Below are 21,610 nucleotides of genomic sequence, written 5' to 3' on the forward strand. Positions count from 1 at the left end.
TATTATTTGCTTTTGAAAGGAATGAAGTACTAGTATTTGCCTCAACATGGATGAATCTTGAAAACACAATGCTAAGTAAAAAGAAGCCAGAAACAAAAGGACACATATTGTATGATTCTATTTATATGAACTGTTAGTGGTGGTGATGGTGGAGGGCACTTAAGGGGAAGAGCACTGGGTGTTGTATGGAAAACAATTTGACAATAAAATATTATGGAGGAAAAAAAAACATTAAAAAAAAAAAAAGAATAGGTAAGTCCACAGAGACAGAAAGTAGATTAGGGGTTGTCAGGGGCTGGCAATGGAGGAAAATGAAGAACATGGGGGTGAGTGATAAGGGGTATGGGTTTTCTTGGGGGGATGATCAAAATGTTCTAAAATTGATTTGGTGATGGTAGCATAATTCTGAGAACATCCTCAAACCATTGAGTTGTATGCTTTAAAAGAGTAAATTGTTAGGTGTGTGAATTATATCTCAAAAAGTTGCTAGAACAAAAATGTCAAAGAAGATCTTTGCAGTTATGTTACTTAGCTACATGTTCTTAGTCATTACACTCTGTGTTCAGTTTCCTCATCTGTAAAATGGTGATAATAAGAGAACCAACTTCACTTGGCTACTGCTCTGAGGATTAAATGAGTTAGTACATATAAAGCACATACATAGTATAAATACACATAAGTGCCTGGCATATAATTGGTGTTACAGTACTATAATCAACTATTGTTAATACAGTTTAACAACAGAAGGGTTTCTAAAGAACTTGGAACATTTTTTAAGTTTATTTATTCATTTTGAGAGAGAGCGAGAGAGAGGGTATGCTAGTGGTGGAGGGGCAGACAGAGAGAGGTAGAGAGAGAATCCCAAGTGCAGAACCTGATGCAGGGCTTGATCTTACAAACTGGCAGATCATGACCTGAGCCAAAATCAGGAATCAGACGCTTAACCTACTAAGCCACCCAGGTGCCACTAAAGAACTTGGAACTTTATGAAGAGGGTAAAAGGCTTTGTTGACAACAACACCAGATGTCAAGAAATTGCATTCATTCCACACCGACTGGTTTAACTTTACCTGGCTACAGCTGCTTAAAGGCATATCTATGAACACCCTCAATTACAAATATCATGTGAGTTATACCCAAGAGGGTATAAAAACTCTAAGAGGAGGCCTTTCAGATTTGCTGGCCCACCATGATTTTCCTCCTTCCCACCATGATGACACCCACCACACAGCTGACTGGGAAGGACTTACCCTGTTCCCACTGGGCCCCACACAAGCCCGAGAATATGGTGGTGAAGTCAGTTTTCTTGAGCATGAGTCCATTTCACTGGGTTTGTATATCACTACCCTCCTTTTCCTTTCTAGACACCATTAGTAGTTGGTAAATTACTCTTTTATTTTATTATGACTATGCTTAATGTTCACCAGTCCCAGCAGTGTCCAGAGATTTTAAAGGGCACATTCTACAAGGGATTTGTCATTATAGGAGCAACGGAAATAAAAGAGAAGGAACACACAGGAGAGGCAAGTTTCCAGAGCATTTGTTTATGGGTACAGCCATTTCCCATGCCAACTTTGCCTCTCCTTATCCTCTGAAGAGATATGGTCGCCCTTGGGAACAAAAAAGGGCTTGGGGATGGTATCAGAGGATCTGATTTCAGGTCTGGAGCTGCCTCTTAAAGGTTGTGTGACCTTGGCACTATCTGAAAAGTGGGAGGTGGGGCCAGATGAGCTCTGAAGTCCCACCTAGCCCTAATACTCATCATAATCACTAACTGACTAGTGACTTTTCCAGGTGCTGTTCAAAGACCTATATGCATTAATTAATTTACCACTCACAGCTAAACTCTGAGGTATTATTATCCCCATATGAAGCATGAGGAAACTGAGGTACAGTAATATTGGATCCTGGCCCCAGGCCTCATGCTTATGAGTGGAAGAGCCGGAATTGGGCCTGAGACTAAGTAGATTAATGAATGAATGAGACCCAGGTCACCAGGCCAGCCTTTCAACCACCATGTCTTCATTTATGTCTCAGAGATCTTTCCTCTTCTCTAGTCATCATTTTCCCACCCAACCTCCTATTTTTAGGCACTTCTGGTGACATCGTTACACAACTCACTTCTCCTTTCTGTCTCCCATATTCACACCTCTCTGTTCCTCTTGTTGTTAATTTCCAGCTTGTCTCTTTCACCCACAACCTGACTTGCTTTTCCCTCTCTCACCAGCGGATCTCAGGCTCCCAGCTCTCCCCCAGCCTCCAGTATTTTGGGCAGTCACTGAGTGGGGGTCAGGACCTTACCTTGGATGGACTGGTGGACCTGGCAGTGGGTGCCCGGGGACAGGTGCTATTGCTAAGGTGAGAAAGCCTTTCTCAGACACTTCCAGATGGTATCCTAAGTCCATCCAGGACTCCAGCCTCCTGATCCCAATCCCAGCTTGTCCTCCTGGGACCAAGGGCCTGTCATCAGCTCAGTGTTCTATTCATAGGACAAGACCTGTGCTCAGGGTGTGGGTGAACATCCAATTCACATCTGCAGAGATTCCCAGGTCTGTGTTCGAGTGTCAGGATGAAACAGCTTCTGTCAAGGCACTGGGTGATGCCAAAGTCTGCCTTCATATTTTTGAAAGTCTCAAGAATCAGCTGGGTGAGTTCTCTCCTCTTTGACTCAAGACGTCCTGATCCTTGGAATCCCTCAGCTCAGGATTCCTGTCTCCTGCCTTGACCCTTGTCCACCTGAGGAATTTCTGGTTCTCTTAGCCCTTCTTAATCCCTTTCCCCTACAGGTGACCTCCAAAGCTCTGTGACCTTTGACCTGACCCTCGACCCTGGCCGTAAGAATCCCCGTGCCATCTTTGAGGAGACAAAAGCCCGGAATCTGACTCGTGTCCAAGACCTTGGGCTGAGACGGTACTGTGAGACCGTGAGGTTGCTTCTCCTGGTAAGGGGATTTTGGAGTCCTGGGGATGGCAGAGATTCTGAGGCTGGCAGTGGGCTGGGCAGGGGAAGAACAGAGTGTGTTCTGATTCTCACTGTGGCTCAGCCCCAGCACAGCACCTGGCATACAGGAAATGTATAAAATTGTTAGCTGAATGAGTGAGTGAACAAATGAATAATGGATGGGTCACCTGTAACTGCCGAGGCTACATAGCTGGATTTTAGGATAGTACCACTGCTTTGCAGAATTATGGGGTGATGTGCTGGGAATCTTTTAAGAGCTGCTTCTCTGAGACAGGCCTTGTCTAAGGCACTGGGGACCAAACAATCATGCTCAGGGGAAACTCTGGGGGAAGGCCAAAAGCAATCAAGTTCCTAGATAATAGGTGCTAGGTAGTGATGAATGACAAAGAAAGTGAAGAAAGACAAAGTCAGGGCACCTGGTGGCTCAGTCCGTTGAGCATCTGAATTCAGCTCAGGTCAAGATCTTGTAGTTCACAAGTTCAAGCCCTGTGTCAAGCTCTACACTTACGGATCAGAGCTTGGAGCCTGCTTTGAATGCTGTCTCTCTCTCTCTCTGCCCCTCTCTCACTTGCTCTCTGTTGTGCTTTCACTTTTTCTCTCTCAAATAAAAAGAATAAACATTAAAAAATTTGAAAAAAGGATAAAGTCAGGGAGGAGAGCAGAGAAGGTATTGGGGGGATCTCTTGAGCAGGTAGAGTTTGGGAAGATCTTGAATAGAATGAATGAGCTGAGTGGGAGGCTGGGGGAAAGGAATTCAAGGCAGAAAATAGGCGAAGCAGAGGTTACTCACAAATGTATGGCCAACTCATCTTTGACAAAGCAGGAAAGAATATTCAATGGTATAAAGACAGTCTCTTCAGCAAATGGTGCTGGGAAAACTGGACAGCGACATGAAGAAAAATGAACCTGGACTACTTTCTTACAACATACACAAAAATAAACTCAAAATGGATGAAAGACCTAAATGTAAGACAGGAAGCCATCAAAATCCTCGAGAAGAAAATAGACAAGAACTTCTTTGACCATGGCCGCAGCAACTTCTTATTCTTTTTTTTGGGGGGGGGGCAACTTCTTATTCAACATGTCTTCAGAAGCAAGGGAAACAAAAGCAAAATGAACTATTGGGACCTCATCAAAATAAAAAGCTTCTTCAAACAATCAGAAAAACTAAAAGACAACCAATGGAATGGAAGAAGGTATTTGCAAATGACATATCAGATAAAGGCTTGGTATCCAAAAATCTATAAAGAATTTATCAAACTCAATACCCAAAAAAACAGACAATCCTGTGAAGAAATGGGCTAAAGACATGAACAGACATTTTTCCATAGAAGACATCCAGATGGCCAACAGACACATAAAACAATACTCAACATCACAGCATCTGGAAAACAGCATGGAGTTTCCTCAAAAAAATTAAAAATAGAACTACCCAATGACTTGGCAATTGAACTACTAGGTATTTATCCAAGGGATGCAGGTGTGCTGTTTTGAAGGGGCACATGCACCCCAATGTTTACAGAAGCACTATCAGCAATAGCCAAAATATGGAAAAAGCCCAAATGTCCGTCAACAAATGAATGGATAAAGAATATGTGGTGTATATAGATATATGATGGAGTATTACTCGGCAATCAAAAAGAATGAAATCTTGCCATTTGCAACTACATGGATGGAACTAGAGGGTATCATGCTAAGCGAAATTAGCCAGTCAGAGAAAGACAAATATCATGTGACTTCACTCATATGAAGACTTTAAGATACAAAACAGATGAACATAGGAGAAGGGAAGCAAAAATAATATAAAAACAGGGAAGGGGACAAAAACATAAGAGACTCCTAAATATGGAGAACAAACAGGTTACTGGAGGGGTTGTGGGAGAGAGGAGGGGCTAAATGGGTCAGGGGCATTAAGGAATCTACTTTTGAAATCATTGTTGCACTATATGCTAACTTGAATGTAAATTTTAAAAAATTTAATTAAAAAAGCAGAGGTTCTGCATGGTAAATTATAGCCATTGAACACAGCTGGGTATTATTATTACCCCAACCCCATTTTACATATGAGGGAACAGGATATAGCTAGTGATTGTGAAGATGCGTTCCTTAGCCATTGTTGTCTTCAATGTTCATTCTTTAGGCATGTGTGGAGGACACGGTGACCCCCATCACCTTGCGTCTCAACTTCTCCCTGGTGGGCAAACCTATCTCTTCCTCTAGAAACCTCCGACCTATGTTGGCTGTGGATGCTCAGCGATACTTCACCGCCTCTGTGAGTCCTGGTATTGGAATCTTCCAGAAGGGAGTGGAGGGTGTGACTCCAGATCTTGGAGAAAACCTCACTTTGCTTCCTTCTCAGCTTCCTTTTGAGAAGAATTGTGGAACTGACCATGTCTGTCAGGATGATCTTGGCATCTCCTTTGACTTCTCAGGGTAAGCTACCACTCCTTAGACCTGCCCTCGTTCCCCAACCCCTCTTCTTGAACCTGGAGCTCCTGCTCTGGCTCTCCCTAAAATTTCCATCCTGTGCTCAGAAACAGACAACCTGAATCTCATCTCTTCCCTACTTTCCCACTCTGTTTCACCCCGAGACCTTTGATAGCCCCAGTCTCAGAGTCATCTCCTGCCCTCTACCCCAACACCTAGCTTGGAGACTCTGGTGGTGGGGAGTACCCTGGAACTGAATATGAAAGTGACAGTGTGGAATGATGGTGAAGACTCCTATGGAACCACAGTGACCTTCTTCTACCCGCCAGGGCTGTCTTATCGTCGTGTGACGTGGAGCGAGGTATTATTCCTTCTGGGAAAGAAAGCAGCTGAAGGCTGGGGATTAGCAGAGACTCTTGTGCTTGGTTCAGAGCTCAGGCAGGTGCCACCATTGCTTAGCAGCCTCTTATAAGTCAAGAAGCTTCCAAGATTCATACCATTGTTGGATGAATATGGTTATATTGCTGGGGCTTGCCTTGGCTCATGCTGTGTTCAACTCTGGGTATTATACTTCAGAAATAGTGACTATCAGGAGTGAGTTCCCATGAGGATGCTAATGCAGAGAGAGAGGGGACCCTGCCTTAAATTTGTTTTCCACACCATATCAATATTCCTCTTTTAAAGAAAATACGTCTTGGCGTTCAAATAGTTCTAAACACTGTTCTGTAGAAGAAAGAGTTGAATTTATTCGTTACTCTAGATCAGGGCTTTGCACACTTTGGTAACCAAACCTCAGTCTGCATGCCTGATGCCCAGTAGAGCCAATCACTGAGACATCAAATATGCAGCATGGGAAGGGTTTATTGGAGAGACAGCCAAACCAGGAGATGGGAAAGCCAGCCTCTTATCCACCTTCTTTAAGGAGAAGAGTCAGAGATTTTTTTTAAGGCAAATAAAAAAAGAGTTTGACTATAGGGGAGAGGAGCTATGTGACTTCAGAATCAGATAAAGGAAATTAATGAGGTTGAAGTCATTTGTTGTCTCATTATGTTTTCATGCAATCCATAACCAGAGACTGGCATCCATAACATGCTCTGAGAGTAGGGTTTTAGGTCCTTCTATGTCAAAAGTTCATGCATTGGACACTTGTACATGCTCACAGACAGTCCGTGGTCATGACAGGTTCTGGTCAGTTTCTTTTTCTTTTTCTTTTCTTTATAAAGCTTTAATTAATTAATTAATTAGTTAATTTTTTAAATGTTTATTTTTAGTATAATTTATTGTCAAGTTGGTTAACATACAGTGTTTAATGTGCTCTTGGTTTTGGATGTAGATTCCTGTGATTCATCACTTACATACAACACTTAGTGCTCATCTTAGCAAGTGCCCTCCTCCATGCCCATCACCCCTTTTCCCCTTTCCTCTATCCCCACATCAATCCTCAGTTTCTTCTCTGTATTTAAGAGTCTCTTATGATTTGCCTCCCTCCCACTCTGTTTGTAACTATTTTCCCCTGCTTACCCCATGGTCTTCTATCAAGTTCCTCAGATTCCGCAGATGAGTGAAAACATGTTATCTGTTTTTCTCTGACTTATTTCACTTAGCATAAGACCTTCCAGTTTCATCTACGTTGCTGCAAATGTTAGGATTTCATTTTTTTTCTCATTGCCAAGTATTATTCCATTGTATATATAAACCACATCTTTATCTATTCATGAGTTGATAGACATTTAGGCTCTTTCCATAATTTGACTACTGTTAAAAGTGCTGCTATAGGGGTATGTGTGCCCTTATGAATCAGCACTTCTGTATCTTTTGGATAAATTGCTAGTAGTGCCGTTGCTGGGTCATAGTGTAATTCTATTTTTTTTTTTTGAGGAATCTCTGCACTGTTTTCCAGAGTGGCTGTGTCAGTTTGCATTTTCACTAACAGTGCAAGAGGGTTCCCATTTCTCCACATCACCAGCATCTGTTGTTTCCCGAGTTGTTAACTCTAGCCACCTTCACTGGTGTGAGGTGGTATCTCAGTGTGGTTTTGATTTGTCTTTCCCTGATGATGAGTGACGCTGAGCATCGTTTCATGTGTCTGTTGGTCATCTGGATGTTCTCTTTGGAGAAGTGTCTATTCATGTCTTCTGCCCATTTCTTCACTAGATTATTCGTTTTTCGGGTGTGGAGTTTGGTGAGTTCATTGTAGATGTTGGATACTAGCCCTTTATCTGATATGTCATTTGCAACTATCTTTTCCCATTCTGTCAGTTGCCTATTAGTTTTCTTGATTGTTTCCTTTGCAGTGCAGAAGCTTTTTTATCTTGTTGAGGTCCCAATAGTTCATTTTTGCTTTTTTTTTTAAATAATAGTTTATTGTCAAATTGATTTCCATATAACACCCAGTGCTTCTCCCCACAAGTGAGGGACACAGATCAAGGGAGACTACTGAATACTGAAGACGAACCATGGACTGAAAGGGGAGGGGGAGGGAGGGAGGAGGTGATGGTCATTTTTGCTCTTGATTCCCTTGCCTTCGAAGATGTGTCGAGCAAGAAATTACAGTGGCGGAGGTCAAAGAGGTTGTTGCCTGCTTTCTCCTCTAGGGTTTTGATAGTTTCCTGTCTCACATTTAGGTCTTTCATCCATTTTGAGTTTGTTTTTGTGTACGGTGTAAGAAAGTGGTCTAGTTTCATTCATCTGCATGTTACTGTCCAGTTCTCCCAGCACTATGTGTGTGTGTTTTTTCCCATTGGATACTCTTTTCTGCTTTGCCAAAGATTAGTTGGCCATACATTTGTGGGTCCAGTTCTGGATTCTTTATTCTATTCCATTGGTCTATGTGTCTGTTTTGGGGCCAAAACCATACTGTCTTGTGATTACAGCTTTGTAGTAGAGGCTAATGTCTGGGATTATGATGCCTCCCACTTAGATTTTCTTCTTCAGTATTACTTTGGCTCTTTGAGGTTTTTTGTGGTTCCATACAAATTTTAGGATCTTTTTTTCTAGCTTTGAGAAGAATGCTGGTGCAATTTTGATTGGGATTGCATTGGAGATGTAGATTGCTTTGGGTAGTTATTGACATTTTAACAATATTTATTTTTCCAGTCCATGAGCATGGAATGTTTTTCTATTTCTTTGTGTCTTCCTCAATTTCCTTCTTAAGTCCTTTATAGTTTTCAGCATACAAATCTTTTACATCTTTGGTTAGGTTTATTCCTAGATATTTTATGGTTCTTGGTGCAGTTGTGAATGGGATTGATGTCTTGATATCTTTTTCTGTTGCTTCATTATTGGTGTATAGAAATGTAACCAATTTCTGTACATTGATTTTGGGTCCTGTGACTTTGCTGAATTCATGTATTAGTTCTAGCAGCTTTTTAGTGGAGACTTTTGGGTTTTCCATGTAGAGTATCACGTCATCTGCGAAGAGTGAAAGTTTTACTTCTTTGTCAATTTTGATGCCTTTTATTTCATTTTGTTCCTGATGCTAGGACTCCCTACACAATGTTAAAGAGTGGTGAGAGTAGACATCCTTGTCATGTTCCTGATCTCAGGGAATGCTCCCTGTTTTTCTCTTTTGAGGATGATATCAGCTGTGGGCCTTTCATATATGGCTTTTATGATGTTCAAGTATGTTGCTTCTATCCCGACTTTCTTGAGAGTTTTTACTAAGAAACGATGCTATACTTTGTAAAATGCTTTTTCTGCATCAATTTACAGGATTATATGATTCTTATCCTTTGTTTTATTAATGTGATGTATCACATTGATTGATTTGCAAATACTGAACCAGCCCTGAAGCCCAGGAATGAATCCCACCTATTCATGGTGAATAATTCTTTTTATATGCTGTCAAATTTGGTTTGCTAATATCTTGTTGAGAATGTTTGCATTCATGTTCATCAGGGATATTGGCCTGTAATTCTTTTCTGTGGGGTCTCTCTCTGGTTCAGGAATCAAGGTAATGCTGGCTTCATAGAATGAGTGGAATTTTCCCTTCTGTTTCTATTTTTTGAACAGCTTGAGAAGAATTAGTATTAACTCTGCTTTAAATGTCTGGTTCATTCCCCTGGGAAGCCATCTAGTTCAGGACTCTTTATTTGTTGGGAGATTTTTGATAACTGATTCAATTTCTTCACTAGTTTCTAAGTAACATTGAGATTGTCCAATAGGACAGCCTGATATTTGCCTAATCTTGTAGAGGTGAGTCAGTATCCACCCTTTTGTTCCAGTAGGAAGAGTACATAAATATGGACTATGCAGCGTGACAGGCTGCCCCAAAGCAAATTCTTCTACTTCTTGTAATAGATCACAAGTGGTTATTATTGCTCGCAGACATATTGGCCATCCCTTAGTTATTAAATCTAATTATTTAGAAAAAATAGCAACAGGTCTTTTTATGTTGCCCAAATTCTGAGTTAGCACTCCCAAGACTGATCCCCTGCCTTTCATGGACAAACAAATCAAAAGGCTTCCTGATCTCTGGAAGGCTCAAAGCAGGAGTTGTGAGTAGTTTTCGTTTAATAATTTGGAATGAATTATGGTAATCTCCAGTCCAATCAAGACGTTCATTATTTCTTCCTTTAAGAATTTCATAGAGGGGTTTAGTGATGAATCCAAAATCAGGAATCTAGATGTGGGAAAATCCAGCCATGCCTAGGAATCTATGCAATTGTCTTTTGGTAATATGCAGCGTGATCCTTGCTAAGGCTTCCCTTCTGTCTGGAGCAAATTCCTTTGTCCCTTTGACAGTTTGATATTTAACAGATGTCTGAGAGATTTGGAACTTTTTCTCTGAGGCTTTATAGACTTGCTCATCCAGAAAGTTTAGGGTCAAATCGTATTTTGGTCTGAGGCTTCTCTAGTCTTGCTTACAACCAAAATATCAACTACGTATTGAAGGAAGTTTCCTCCTTATAATTGGAGGTCCCTTAAGTCTGTGGCTAAGACTTTCTCCCAAATGCAGAAAGAGTTCTTACAGCCTTAGGGGAGGACCATCCAGCAATATTGCAGTTTCTTTCCAAATGCAAACAGTTTTGGGGAGTCTGAGCTGAGAGGGATGCAAAGAATGTATCTTAAATCCAGAAAAACAAACCACTGAAAGTCTCCAGGCAAGGTTGTTAAGAGAGTATATGAATTAATTACCACCAGGTAGATATCTTCTACAGTTTGGTTAATGGCTCTTAAATTTGTACAGGCAAAATAGGTGTATTGTAAGGGTGCCTGGGTGGCTCAGTTGGTTGAGCATCCAACTCTTGATTTCGTCTCTGGTCATGATCTTATGGTTGTGGGATAGAACCCTATGTTGAGCTCTACACTGAGCGTGGAGCCTGCTTGGGATTTTCTCTTCCTCTCTCTCTGCCCCTCTTCCACTCACATGTGCTTAAGAGCACGCTCTCTCTCTCTCTCTCTCTCTCTCTCTCTCTCTCTCTCTCTCTTTCTCAAAATAAATAAACATTGAAAAATAGGTGTATTGGGTCGCCTGGGTGGCTCAGTCGGTTAAGCGTCCGGCTTTGGCTCAGGTCATGATCTCACAGTTTGTGAGTTCGAGCCCTGCATCGGGCTCTGTGCTGACACCTAGCCTGCTTCTGATTCTGTATCTCCCTCTTTCTCACCCTCCCCTGATTGAGCTGTCTCTGTCTCAAAAAAGAAAGAAAGAAAGAAAGAAAGAAAGAAAGAAAGAAAGAAAGAAAGAGAGAGAGAGAGAGAGAGAGAAAGAAAGAAAGAAAGAAAGAAAGAAAGAAAGAAAGAAAGAAAAGAAAGGAAGGAAGGAAGGAAGGAAGGAAGGAAGGAAGGAAGGAAGGAAGGAAAAGGTGTGTTGTATGTGGATTGGCAAAAGTGGAGGAGGCCAAATTTTAAGAAGGCAGAGAGAACAGGCTGAATTCCCCTTTTAGTTTGTTTCTTTAATGGGTACTATCTGAAGTTTGGAATCTTAACCCCATTACAAAACTTAACATGTACAAATGTCCCTGATTTTGCTTGTCCTGGCTTCCTACCCATCCAAACATCTGATCTTATCTTTCATATGACTTCTTCAGGCAACTCTAATAGAATTTCTCTATCTTGATGAAGCTTGCTCTGGGGGAACCTTTATATTCATGGGTCCAGTGGCAAAAGTAACTTTAGCATTCAGTTTAGTTAATAGATCAAAGCCCAGTAAAGGGATGAGACATTCAGCCATACTTAGAAATCTGTGTTTAAGGTGAGCTATTCCCATTTGGCAGACTAGTGGTTGTAGGAAGGTTTTAGTCAACACTTGTCCCCAAACTCTTGGTACAGCTATAGCAGAGAGAACCAAGAGTACTGAATATGTGGCCCTCATATCAGTAAAAAGTCCATGAATCTATTTCCAATTGCCATTGTGTTTTGGGGCTCCTTGTGGTATATGATGATAAGCTTTGCAAGATTTAAAGGAACTCCTGATCCCCTTCCTTGTTGGTCACTGTCAACCAATTAAGGTATCTGGTGGGCATTCTGGAACTCTGTCACCTTAAGAGAACTCATGAGCCTAGGGCATTCTCTTTTCCAAAGACCCTCTTCTTTACAATAGGCATATTGACAAGACCCAAACTGGGGCATCCTTTAGGGTCCAAGGAACCTGAATTTCTTACCTGTTGTTGATCTCATCCTCTAGGAGTCCCTGGCATGGACTTGGCTTTCCTTGAGTTAAGGCTGCAGTTTACAAGGCAACCTGCTGTTTCATTTTCTGGTGCTCTTTTATTTCTTGTGCGTGGCCTCTGCTGTTAAAAACTTTAAAAACAGTTTCAAACAATTGTGAAAGGGATTACCAATGGAGTTTTTGGAGTTTCTTTTGAATGTCCAGATGAGTTTTGTTCGATAAATATCATATTGATCATCTTAAAATTTTCTGGTGCCTCAGGATCAATATCAGGGTATTTCTGATGTGTCTCAAAAAATTCTTTCAGAAAATTCTGAAGGGTTCTCATTCAGTTTTTGTTTAACTTCTTGACTCTTATTTAAATTCCTTTGCTTAGGGACTCCTTTTACTTAATCCAGCTAGAATACAATCCTGATAGTGTTCAAGCTAACCTCAGTCTCCAGCATTGACACTCCAGTTGGGATCCACAGTAGCAATGGCCACTATGACATCAGGTCTTAAGGGGTTTTTGGGGGTTTCAGCATGTAGCTGATTAGCTCTTCTCTAGACTTTTTCTGGCAGCATGCAGCATTTCTTAGAAATGAGGAAAATATTTAACAGATTTTTGTACATCTGCCCAAGTGGGTTGTAGGTGGCAAAAATAGATGAGAACAAATTTTCCATCCTCTTGGGGTCATCTCTGTAAGTAAGAATATTGTTTTTCCAATTAAACAAACCTGAGGTAGAGAATGGAGAGTGGACTGAAATCATTCTTCCAGCATCTGAGCATCCAAATGGGACTTGTGTTAGCAGATATTGCCACCCTCAGGAATCAGTGACTCCCTGACTAAATTAAGTACCCTGTAGGGTATGAGAAGGGGAGACAGTTCCAAACTCTGGGCCCCACAACATAAGGGGACCTGGTTCAGGCTCCCTTTGGGGCTCAGGTTGTTGGAACTGCTGCGGAGGGGCAGATGCTCTGGTACCCCCTCTGGGGGTTTAATTCAGTAATAAACTATCCTCTTTTCTCCAGTTGGAATCAGGTAACAGAGGTTTTGTAGTGTCACTTTGCTTTTGGAGTAAAATTTTACATCTTTTCTGAGCCATCTTCTTCTGATACAAAATTATAAAAGACTGAACAGAAGGTATTTCATCCCATTTACCGTCCCTTTTACAAAAATCTAACTGTACAATGGTATTATATTTTATGAATTCATTAGTTAATGGCCATTTTCCTCCAGAATCCAATATATTTTGGCCAAGCAGTGTTGCAAAAAAAAGATAATTTTTCATAGTTTCATAACTAAACATTGCCCATGCAGAAACTGAATTGTCGGTTCCCATTTTCTAATTAGAACATGGCCGATTTTATGCAAAGATAAATCTGCAGCAACAAGCATACCAAATGAAGTGTAGAGTACTTCTGTGAGTATTTAGTTCCTCCCTAAAAGTTGGGGCTTCACTGACTGAACCGAATAGCTTTCTAATCAACCTTCCCTTTTTATCACATTTAATTAATTTATTTATTTATTTATTTATTTTTCTTCCAAGTCTTTATTTAAATTCAAGTCAGTTAATATACAGCCTATAGCATAATATTGGTTTCAGGAGTAGAATTTATGATCCATCACTCATGTACAACATCCCTTGCTCATCCCGACATGTGCCCTCCTTAATGTCCATTACCCATTTATCCCATCTGCCCATCTACCTCCCCTTCCAGCAACCCTCAATCTGTTCTCTATAGTTAAGAGTCTCTTATGTTTTGTCTCCACCTCTGTCTTTATCTTATTTTATTTTTCTTTCCCTTCCTCTATTTTCATCTGTTTTTTTCCTTAAATACATATGAGTTAAGTCACATGGTATTGTCTTTCTTTGACTGACTTATTTCACTTAGCATACTTATTTCACTTAGGAAACTTTAAAAAAAATTTTTTTAACGTTTTATTAATTTTTGATACAGGAGAGACAGAGCATGAGAGGGGAAGGGTCAGAGAGAGAAGGAGACACAGAACTGGAAGCAGGCTCCAGGCTCTGAGCTAGCCGTCAGCACAGAGCCTGACGCGGGGCTCGAACCCACGAACGTGAGATCTGACCTGAGCCGAAGCCGGAGGCTTAACCAGCTGAGCCACCCAGGCGCCCCTCACTTAGGAAAGTTTTATTAATTAAGCAAGAAAAGGAAGCTAAGAGCGCCAAACCAAATCCCCCTACCTATTTTGAGGCAACTGAATGAGAGTAAAATATAAGCTCACATGCTGTCATACACAAAATACTGATGAAAAGATGTCTGTCCAAACCAAAAGCTGTTTCCTTGCCACAGAGTTAAATTAAACATGCAAAGTCAGGGGCGCCAAGTTGGGATGGTGCCCCTGGGATGGTCTCTAGAACAAAAGGACCTAGGAAGCTGCTTGGACGTTATCACCGAACTCCTATTACTGGCTGGAGAGTAGACAAACCATAGGCAGGGAGTTCCTGGCTGCCTTGCCAAATTTGTAACCAAATCCAAGTCCCTATCCTCAATGTACAGTAAATCCAATCATTGAGACATTGAGTAAGGAAAGGGAAAGTCAGGAATATTTAAAGGCAAAGAAAAAAAAGAAGGTCTGGTTATAGAGGAGAGGAGTGATGTGACTTTAGAATTAGATAAAGGAAGTTAATAAGTAGAGGAGGACTAAAGTCATTTAGTTATCTGTCACATGCATGTCAGCTTATGTAAAAGTTTACGTATACATAAGCTGTCATGCAGATCCATTATCAGAAAATAGTGTCCTTAGCATGACTCAAGAATGGAGTTTTAGGCCCTTGTATGTCAAAAGTTTATCCCTTGTGGATTTGTGCAGAGGCAGTCAGTGGTCCTGCTCAGTTCTGGCCAATTTCTTGAGGCCTTGAGTTCCTGCAAAACACCTAAATCAAGTATTTTGTTATCATGGTTTCAGGCAAGACTGTTTCTACAGAAACATGGTGGTAGACCATACATATTCTGAGAACAAGCAAATTTTGGTAAAAAGTTGTAGTTACACTTATTAGTCCTGTCAACCCTTTGGTTACTGATTTCACTTTTTCTACGAAAGACTTTATGGCAAATATTTCATGTGGATCACATAGTATCTGTCACATCTATTCACCTCTCCTGCTGTAGAATGAAAGCAGCCATTGACAATATGTATGTGGATGAGCATAGGTGTCTTCCAATAAAAATTTATTTAATTTTTTTTAATGTTTATTTATTTTGAGAAAGCGAGACAGAGAGCAAGCAAGGAAAAGGCAGGCAGACACACACACACACACACACACACACACACACACACACACACATGCACACATGCACACACACAGAATCTGAAGAGAGATCCAGGCTCCAAGCTGACAGCACAGAGCCTGACATGGGGCTTCAACTCACAAACTGCGAGATCATGACCTGAGCTGAAGTCAGAGGCTTACCCGACTGAGCCACCCAGGCAGCCTAAATAAAAATTTATTTATAAAAATTGATGGTGAGCTGTCATGTGGCAATTCCTATTCTGAAAGATAGAACTAGGACAACAGGGAGTCAAAGAGAAACAGGCTGTTTAAAAAAATTTTATGAAATGTTAAACATTTACAAAAATAGAAGGTAGTTCAACCAACCTCCCCACAATCTATCATCTAGATTCAAGAATTATCAACACTTGACCACATTTATTTCATCTGGGTTTTTCCCCTTTGCTGAAATATTTTAAAACAAACCCCAGACATCATGTCATTGTATTCCTCTCAGACATCTTACATGATCCGAATGTTATTATCACATCCAACAAAATTAATGATTCCTTTGTATTTAGACCATAGTCTAAGTTCCTTAATTGTCTCAAAAATATCTTTTTTACATCTGGTTTATTTGAATCGGCATCTAAATTAGGTCTATCCCTTCCATTTGGTTGGTTGGTCTTCTATGTCTCTCTTAGGCTAGTAGTATTCCCAATGGGAGGATATTTTGATTTATGTGTGAAGCAATGCATTAGGAATGGCAAATTCTGTCTATGTGAGAGGTGAGCACCCTATCACTGAATGTACTACTAAACATGTCAACCAAATGCAATATGTGAACCTTCATTGGATATTGATTTTAAAAATAGCTGTATAAAATAAATAAGAATGAGCTGCAAAATAACATTATTGGAGACAATGGGAAGACTGGTCATGACCTGGATATTAGCTAATATTAATGAGTTATTTAATTGGGTGTGATTTGTTAAGTCTTTTGGCTATGTTAAAAAAATACCTTTATCTGTTAGTGGCATACACTGAAGTATTTCTGGATACAGTAATGTGATATTCAGAATGTGCTTTAAATTATTCAGAAAAAAAAAGGCAAACAGCTGAATAAAACAATAGAAAACAGTAGAAATTTAAATTGAGTGATGGAAATATGGAGAGTTGAGTTATCTAGTCTCTCTATCTCTACTTTTGAGTATGTTAGAACATTTCCATAATAAAAATTTTTTTAAAAGAACAAAAAATAAATAGAGGGTAAACTCTAATAAATCTGGCATTTCTACATTAGGGAGAAATTTGACCAGATAGTGTCTAAAGATTTTTTTTTTTAACATAACCTTAAGATACATACCAGGGAACTCACTATTTCATGGAGTCTCTTTGGAACATTAACCAATGCTCACCTGCCTTTTCTTCTCCTGCCCTTGCATAGAACCAGCAGCGGGCACACTCCCCACGCCTAACCTGTGATGGCACCCCAGCCCAGGGTCAGAGTACTCAGAGCACCAGTTGCAGCATCAACCACCTCATCTTCCATGGGGGAGCTAAGGTTAGCCTTGTTTCTGCCCACCCATTGCTCTCCTGCCCCTACACTGTCTCATTTCTTGGTGACTCCCTTATTCTTATCTCTTCCTCAGATGATCTTCACGGTCACCTTTGACGTCTCTCCTAACGCCATACTGGGTGATCGGCTGCTTCTGACAGCTAATGTGAGCAGGTGAGATGGGCCAAGCCTGGGGCAGCACCTCCTGGCCCCTAGACTCCTCTTCTTGGATCCTTGCCAACTAGGTTCCCCCTCTTTCTCCAGTGAAAATAATACTCCCAGGACCAGCAAGACCACCTTTCAGATGGAGCTCATGGTGCAGTACGCCATCTACACTGTGATAAGCAGGTACCATAACACCAACTCAAAAGGGTTCTTCTCTATCACTCTGATGGGGTTAGGAAAGGCTTTTACCCCCTGCAGCAGTTCAGAATCTGGAATATTCAGGTTTTATCACCACCTTTTAAATTGGTAGATGATACTGCCAGCACTTACTAATTAAGCATCAAGTGCCTATTGTGGGCTAGCTATGATGATAATAATAGTTGTGATATTATTATTGTCATACATTTAATTGAGGTTACAGTTCTCAGAAGGCTTTCTTAAAAGCACCAAGATTTTCCCGAGTTTCCTGAGAGATATGAGACATTTCCATGTCTCAAGATTCCTACAACTTTATTGGGAAGTGAGATTACTCTGATTCAAGGCAGAAACTCATCAAGGATACCTCCATGGTTCTGTACTCTGAGGTTGTATGAGTTTCCAAGAGCAGCTAGAGCCTCCTGTCAGGGGAGGCCTCTGCTAACTGTTAGAGTCTGTGGCACTGGGATTAGCCAGCAGTGATTCTGAAAGGAGTCATTGGCATTTGGGTGAGACAATTCTTCATTGAAAGGAACGTATTTACACCTGCAGGGCATTAGACCTGCTACTCCTCCTCTTCCCAGTCCCTTTTAGGAGGTATAGAGAGAAATGACCTGCTTGCTGCAGAGGCCAAATTTCAGGGGAGAAGCTAGATAAAAGAAAAAGAGCTTAAAATGCTGCTCCAGAAGGGGTAATAGATGAGGTGTTTATAACTCAGGAGTCAAGTCATGTGTTAGAGCTGACATCTTCCTTCAGTAAATAGCTTCTTAGCATTTGCTGTGTGCTAAGCACAGTGCTCTGGTTGCTTTCTATAAATTCATTTGATATTCAACAAAGACTTATTGAGCCTCTATTATGTATAATTAAAACCAGACACAATATCCTGCCCTTGTGGGATGTATACACTCATGATGTGCAACAAGTCCATGTGGCTTAGCCTGGATACATTCCCCTGTGCTAATTATGGCCTTGTGCCTCACTGGACATCCTCTTCCTGCCCATATCACAGTCTAATTCACACCTACATTGGGAGGTCTCAGCAGCCCATCCAGGTGCATGCTTATGAGCTTTTTTGCTGGAGTGTGTACTGGGAACTCATGGACGGAGCATATCTAGGCGTATTTGGCCCTACAGTTCAACTGTACTCAGCTGATTTGACTCTGTAGGTGGGAGCACTCAGAGAGACCCACTGGATGAGGCTGGGGCCTTTTGGAGGAGCCCCTCACAGAGGAGCGATGAGAGTTTAGAGTAGAAGTGGTCTAGAATTAACACTGTTCAGGCAAAGAATAGGTACCCAGAAGTGGACCAAGAATGGCCAGAGGTGAGCCCACTGAGGAGCCAGTCTGGCCACTGGGTCTCCACATATGGGCTTGGGTAGGGTTCAGGAGAAATTGTTACACTGAGGTCCAGTGAAGAGTCTACAGTTAGGCCTCCCCTCACCTCTAAGCTCCAGGACCAGAAAAGCCAAGAAAACAGGAGAAGAATGAAAGCCTGTTGGAGCCCAGACATGGGTAGTGTCCAGTAAGCATTTGTCAGTAGTATCAGGCCAAGTCTCCCCAAACCTTTGCTGTGTCTCACATGCATATCCAGTATCTTCTGTGCCCATGAAGGCCTGATGGGAATACTAAGACACAAAGAAGAATGAGCTGGCCCCTGCTACCTCGTGAGTCAATGGCATAGCTCTGCTTTCCCTTCACTGCACTCTCTGCCAGCCCCCTTGACAGTTTCCTCCACTGAAGCTTCTGCAATAACCTTGCACCCAGCTTGAAACCCAGCCCTTCTCCCTAAATCCTCTCATTATGTCAGATCAGGCATAGAATTCATTGCAGGCCACCCCAAGGCCCCACTGATGACTTATCTTGTCATGCTGCTAACTTGAGCTTCTTTAGGAGTCCATCAAGGAACTTCAGATTCACCTCTGCCTCTTTTCTCCCCAGCCATGAACAGTCTACCAAGTACCTCAACTTCTCAGGCATGGACCAGGAGGAAAGCAAGCAGGCTCAGCATAGATACCAGGCAAGTGATGCTGACTCAAGAGCATGGGCTGTAGCAAGGGGCTAGGAGCCAGCAATTAGGGAGGGATATGGCATTTGGCATGGTCTTTGCTCTCACTGCCCTTTGTGCAGGTGATCAATCTGGGACAGAGGGACCTGCCTGTCAGCATCAACTTCTCTGTGCCTGTGGAGCTGAATGGGGTGCCTATTTGGACAAAGTTAGATGTTTTCCACCCCCAGGTACTCAAGGACTGTGTACAGCTCCCCAAGCTAATGCCCTTTACCTGGATCTCTCTGTCTCTCATGAATTCCTGATGCCCAACCCCCTTCTCTGTGTCTTTTCCTAGAATCCCTCCATTCAGTGTTCTCCAGAGAGAATGGTGCCCACAGAGTCTGACTTCCTGAGCCACATTCAGAAGAATCCTGTACTGGTAAAGGAGCGCTCTGGGCCATTTCCACTTCAAACCACACACCAGAAGAGTTTAATTCAAGAGTCTCTACTACATTCAGATGACTGTCTGCTGAACAGCCCTCTTGAATCCAATTGTGGCTGCTCCTCTCACATCAATCAATTTAATGCTGTCTTCTACCTTCAAAACCACCTTTCTCTGGCTTGATGCTACTTCTCTGTTCCTAGAACTGCTCCATTGCTGACTGCATGAGGTTCCGCTGTGACCTGCCCTCCTTTGGCATCCAGGAGGAACTTGACTTCATCCTGAAGGGCAACCTCAGCTTCGGCTGGGCCAGCCAGGTGTGTAGGCCCAACAGCAGAGTCCCTTCCCAGGATTCAGGTGCCACCAGATGATGTCTGTGTCGTCCTTCCAGCAAGGACATTCCTTGAACTCTGAGCCTTTCCCGGTGCTGGTTCCTCATCTGTGCCCCCTCTGTTTTGTAGACACTGCAGAAGAAGGTGTTGATTGTGAGTGAGGCTGAAATCATATTCGACAGGTCCATGTATTCCCAGCTTCCAGGACAGGAGGCGTTCCTGAGAGCTCAGGTAGTGACTGTGTGGCAGGCAGTGGCCAGGCTGCTAAGAGGGCTCCTAATGCAAACTCTGTGGTGCTGTGTGGGAGGCTCACAAGCCCAGAGGGAGGAAGAATGAAGGTCCCTCAGCAGGAGAGTTATCCCAAAGCCTGTGAATGTTTCTGTATGTCACCCCTTGGAGTAAAGGAAGAAGGGGAGGGAGTTAAAGGTTAGGGGACCTGGGAAGAGTCTGGGGCAGCAGGAGTTGCATCACTTTCTGATGAGGTCACCTCCACACCAGATAGAGACAGTCCTGGAGAAGCAGGAGGTCTACAACCCCATCCCCGTCATTGTGGGCAGCTCTGTGGGGGGGCTGCTGCTGCTGGCTGTCATCACGGCCGTCCTCTACAAGGTGAGTGTTCTCATCCTTATCTTAACACCACCAGGTGTTTTTTTTTTTATTTTTCATGTTTTTATTCATTTTTGAGAGACAGAGCATAAGAAAGGGAAGGGCAGAGAGAGAGGGAGACACAGAATCTGAAGTAGGCTCCAGGCTCTGAGCTGTCAGCACAGGGCCCTACATGGGCTCAAACCCATGAACTGTGAGATCATGACCTGAGCCAAAGTTGGACGTTTAACCGACTGAGCCACCCAGGCACCCGATAAATCTGTATTTTTGTAATCTTGAGTACCTAGTGGTGCAATTGTGGATTAGAGGGTAGTTTTTTTTTTTTTTTTAATTTTGGGGAACCTCCATACTGTTTTCCAGAATGGCTGCACCAGTTTGCATTCCCATCAACAATTTAAGATGGTTCTCCTTTCTCTGCATTCTTGCCAACATCTGTTGTTTCCTGTGTCGTTAATTTTAGTCAGACTGCCTTTAATTGCTCTCCTTGTCTCTTCCACTCTCTTCTTTATCACTACATGTTTCCATTCATAGAAAATTATAAAATAAGGCATAGCACTGGATTGGGTATTCATACTACCACTGATTCTTTCTGTGACTGTAGGCAGTGCCTGGTCCATGCTGGGTCTTGATTTCTCATTCTGAAAGTGATTTCACCCAACTCACAGATTTGTGGTAAAGGCTAAATGACACAGCATGTCTAATGTTTCTAGTGCAGTGCTGGGACATGGTAGGGCCTCCAGCAATGGTGATCCTCCTCCCTCCTCAATCATCTCTTTTCCTCTCTTCCATTGGATTTCCTAATTCTCTTTTCCTTCCTCCCCACAGGTTGGCTTCTTCAAACGTCAGTATAAGGAAATGATGGAGGAAGCAAATGGACAGACTGCCCCAGAAAATGGGACACCAGACCCACAAGTTGCCCAATAAAAAACTATCTCCTATTGTCCCTTGGACCTGTTCTCTTCTGAGAGGTTTCCTGGCCCTCTTACTCTCACCTAAGGTAGGCCAGCAGGCGTGAAATGGTCCATGTGAGGGAGGCCAGGATCAGGTTGCTTTTCCCCTTTGGGAGGATGCATCGTGTTCACCCAAAGAGCTTGCCTGGGAAGGGCTAT

The 21,610-nt window shown here is 42.2% G+C and overlaps 1 protein-coding gene across 8 annotated transcripts in view; it reads left to right on the forward strand.

Moving 5' to 3' along the window:
• The window catches only part of ITGAX (integrin subunit alpha X), an 89,042-nt gene that overhangs the window by 10,321 nt on the left and 57,111 nt on the right, over positions 1-21,610 (forward strand). For 3 of the 8 annotated variants that reach the window (XM_029945969.1, XM_029945971.1, XM_029945975.1), the window contains 16 exons: positions 2,228-2,358; positions 2,490-2,647; positions 2,787-2,941; positions 5,102-5,233; positions 5,321-5,394; positions 5,608-5,749; positions 16,665-16,781; positions 16,870-16,949; positions 17,040-17,123; positions 19,073-19,151; positions 19,262-19,369; positions 19,477-19,560; positions 19,767-19,880; positions 20,025-20,126; positions 20,394-20,504; positions 21,327-21,451. In XM_029945969.1, coding sequence (XP_029801829.1) covers positions 2,228-2,358; positions 2,490-2,647; positions 2,787-2,941; positions 5,102-5,233; positions 5,321-5,394; positions 5,608-5,749; positions 16,665-16,781; positions 16,870-16,949; positions 17,040-17,123; positions 19,073-19,151; positions 19,262-19,369; positions 19,477-19,560; positions 19,767-19,880; positions 20,025-20,126; positions 20,394-20,504; positions 21,327-21,425 — 1,770 coding nt within the window. In that variant the 3' untranslated portion in view covers positions 21,426-21,451. Of the gene's footprint in view, positions 1-2,227; positions 2,359-2,489; positions 2,648-2,786; positions 2,942-5,101; positions 5,234-5,320; positions 5,395-5,607; positions 5,750-16,664; positions 16,782-16,869; positions 16,950-17,039; positions 17,124-18,725; positions 18,799-19,072; positions 19,166-19,261; positions 19,370-19,476; positions 19,561-19,766; positions 19,881-20,024; positions 20,127-20,393; positions 20,505-21,326; positions 21,452-21,610 lie in introns of those variants that run through there. The other 5 variants (XM_029945972.1, XM_029945974.1, XM_029945973.1 and 2 more) reach the window with 5 other exon arrangements.

Source organism: Suricata suricatta, chromosome 8, assembly GCF_006229205.1.
Source record: "Suricata suricatta isolate VVHF042 chromosome 8, meerkat_22Aug2017_6uvM2_HiC, whole genome shotgun sequence".
Taxonomy (NCBI): Eukaryota; Metazoa; Chordata; class Mammalia; order Carnivora; family Herpestidae; genus Suricata; species Suricata suricatta.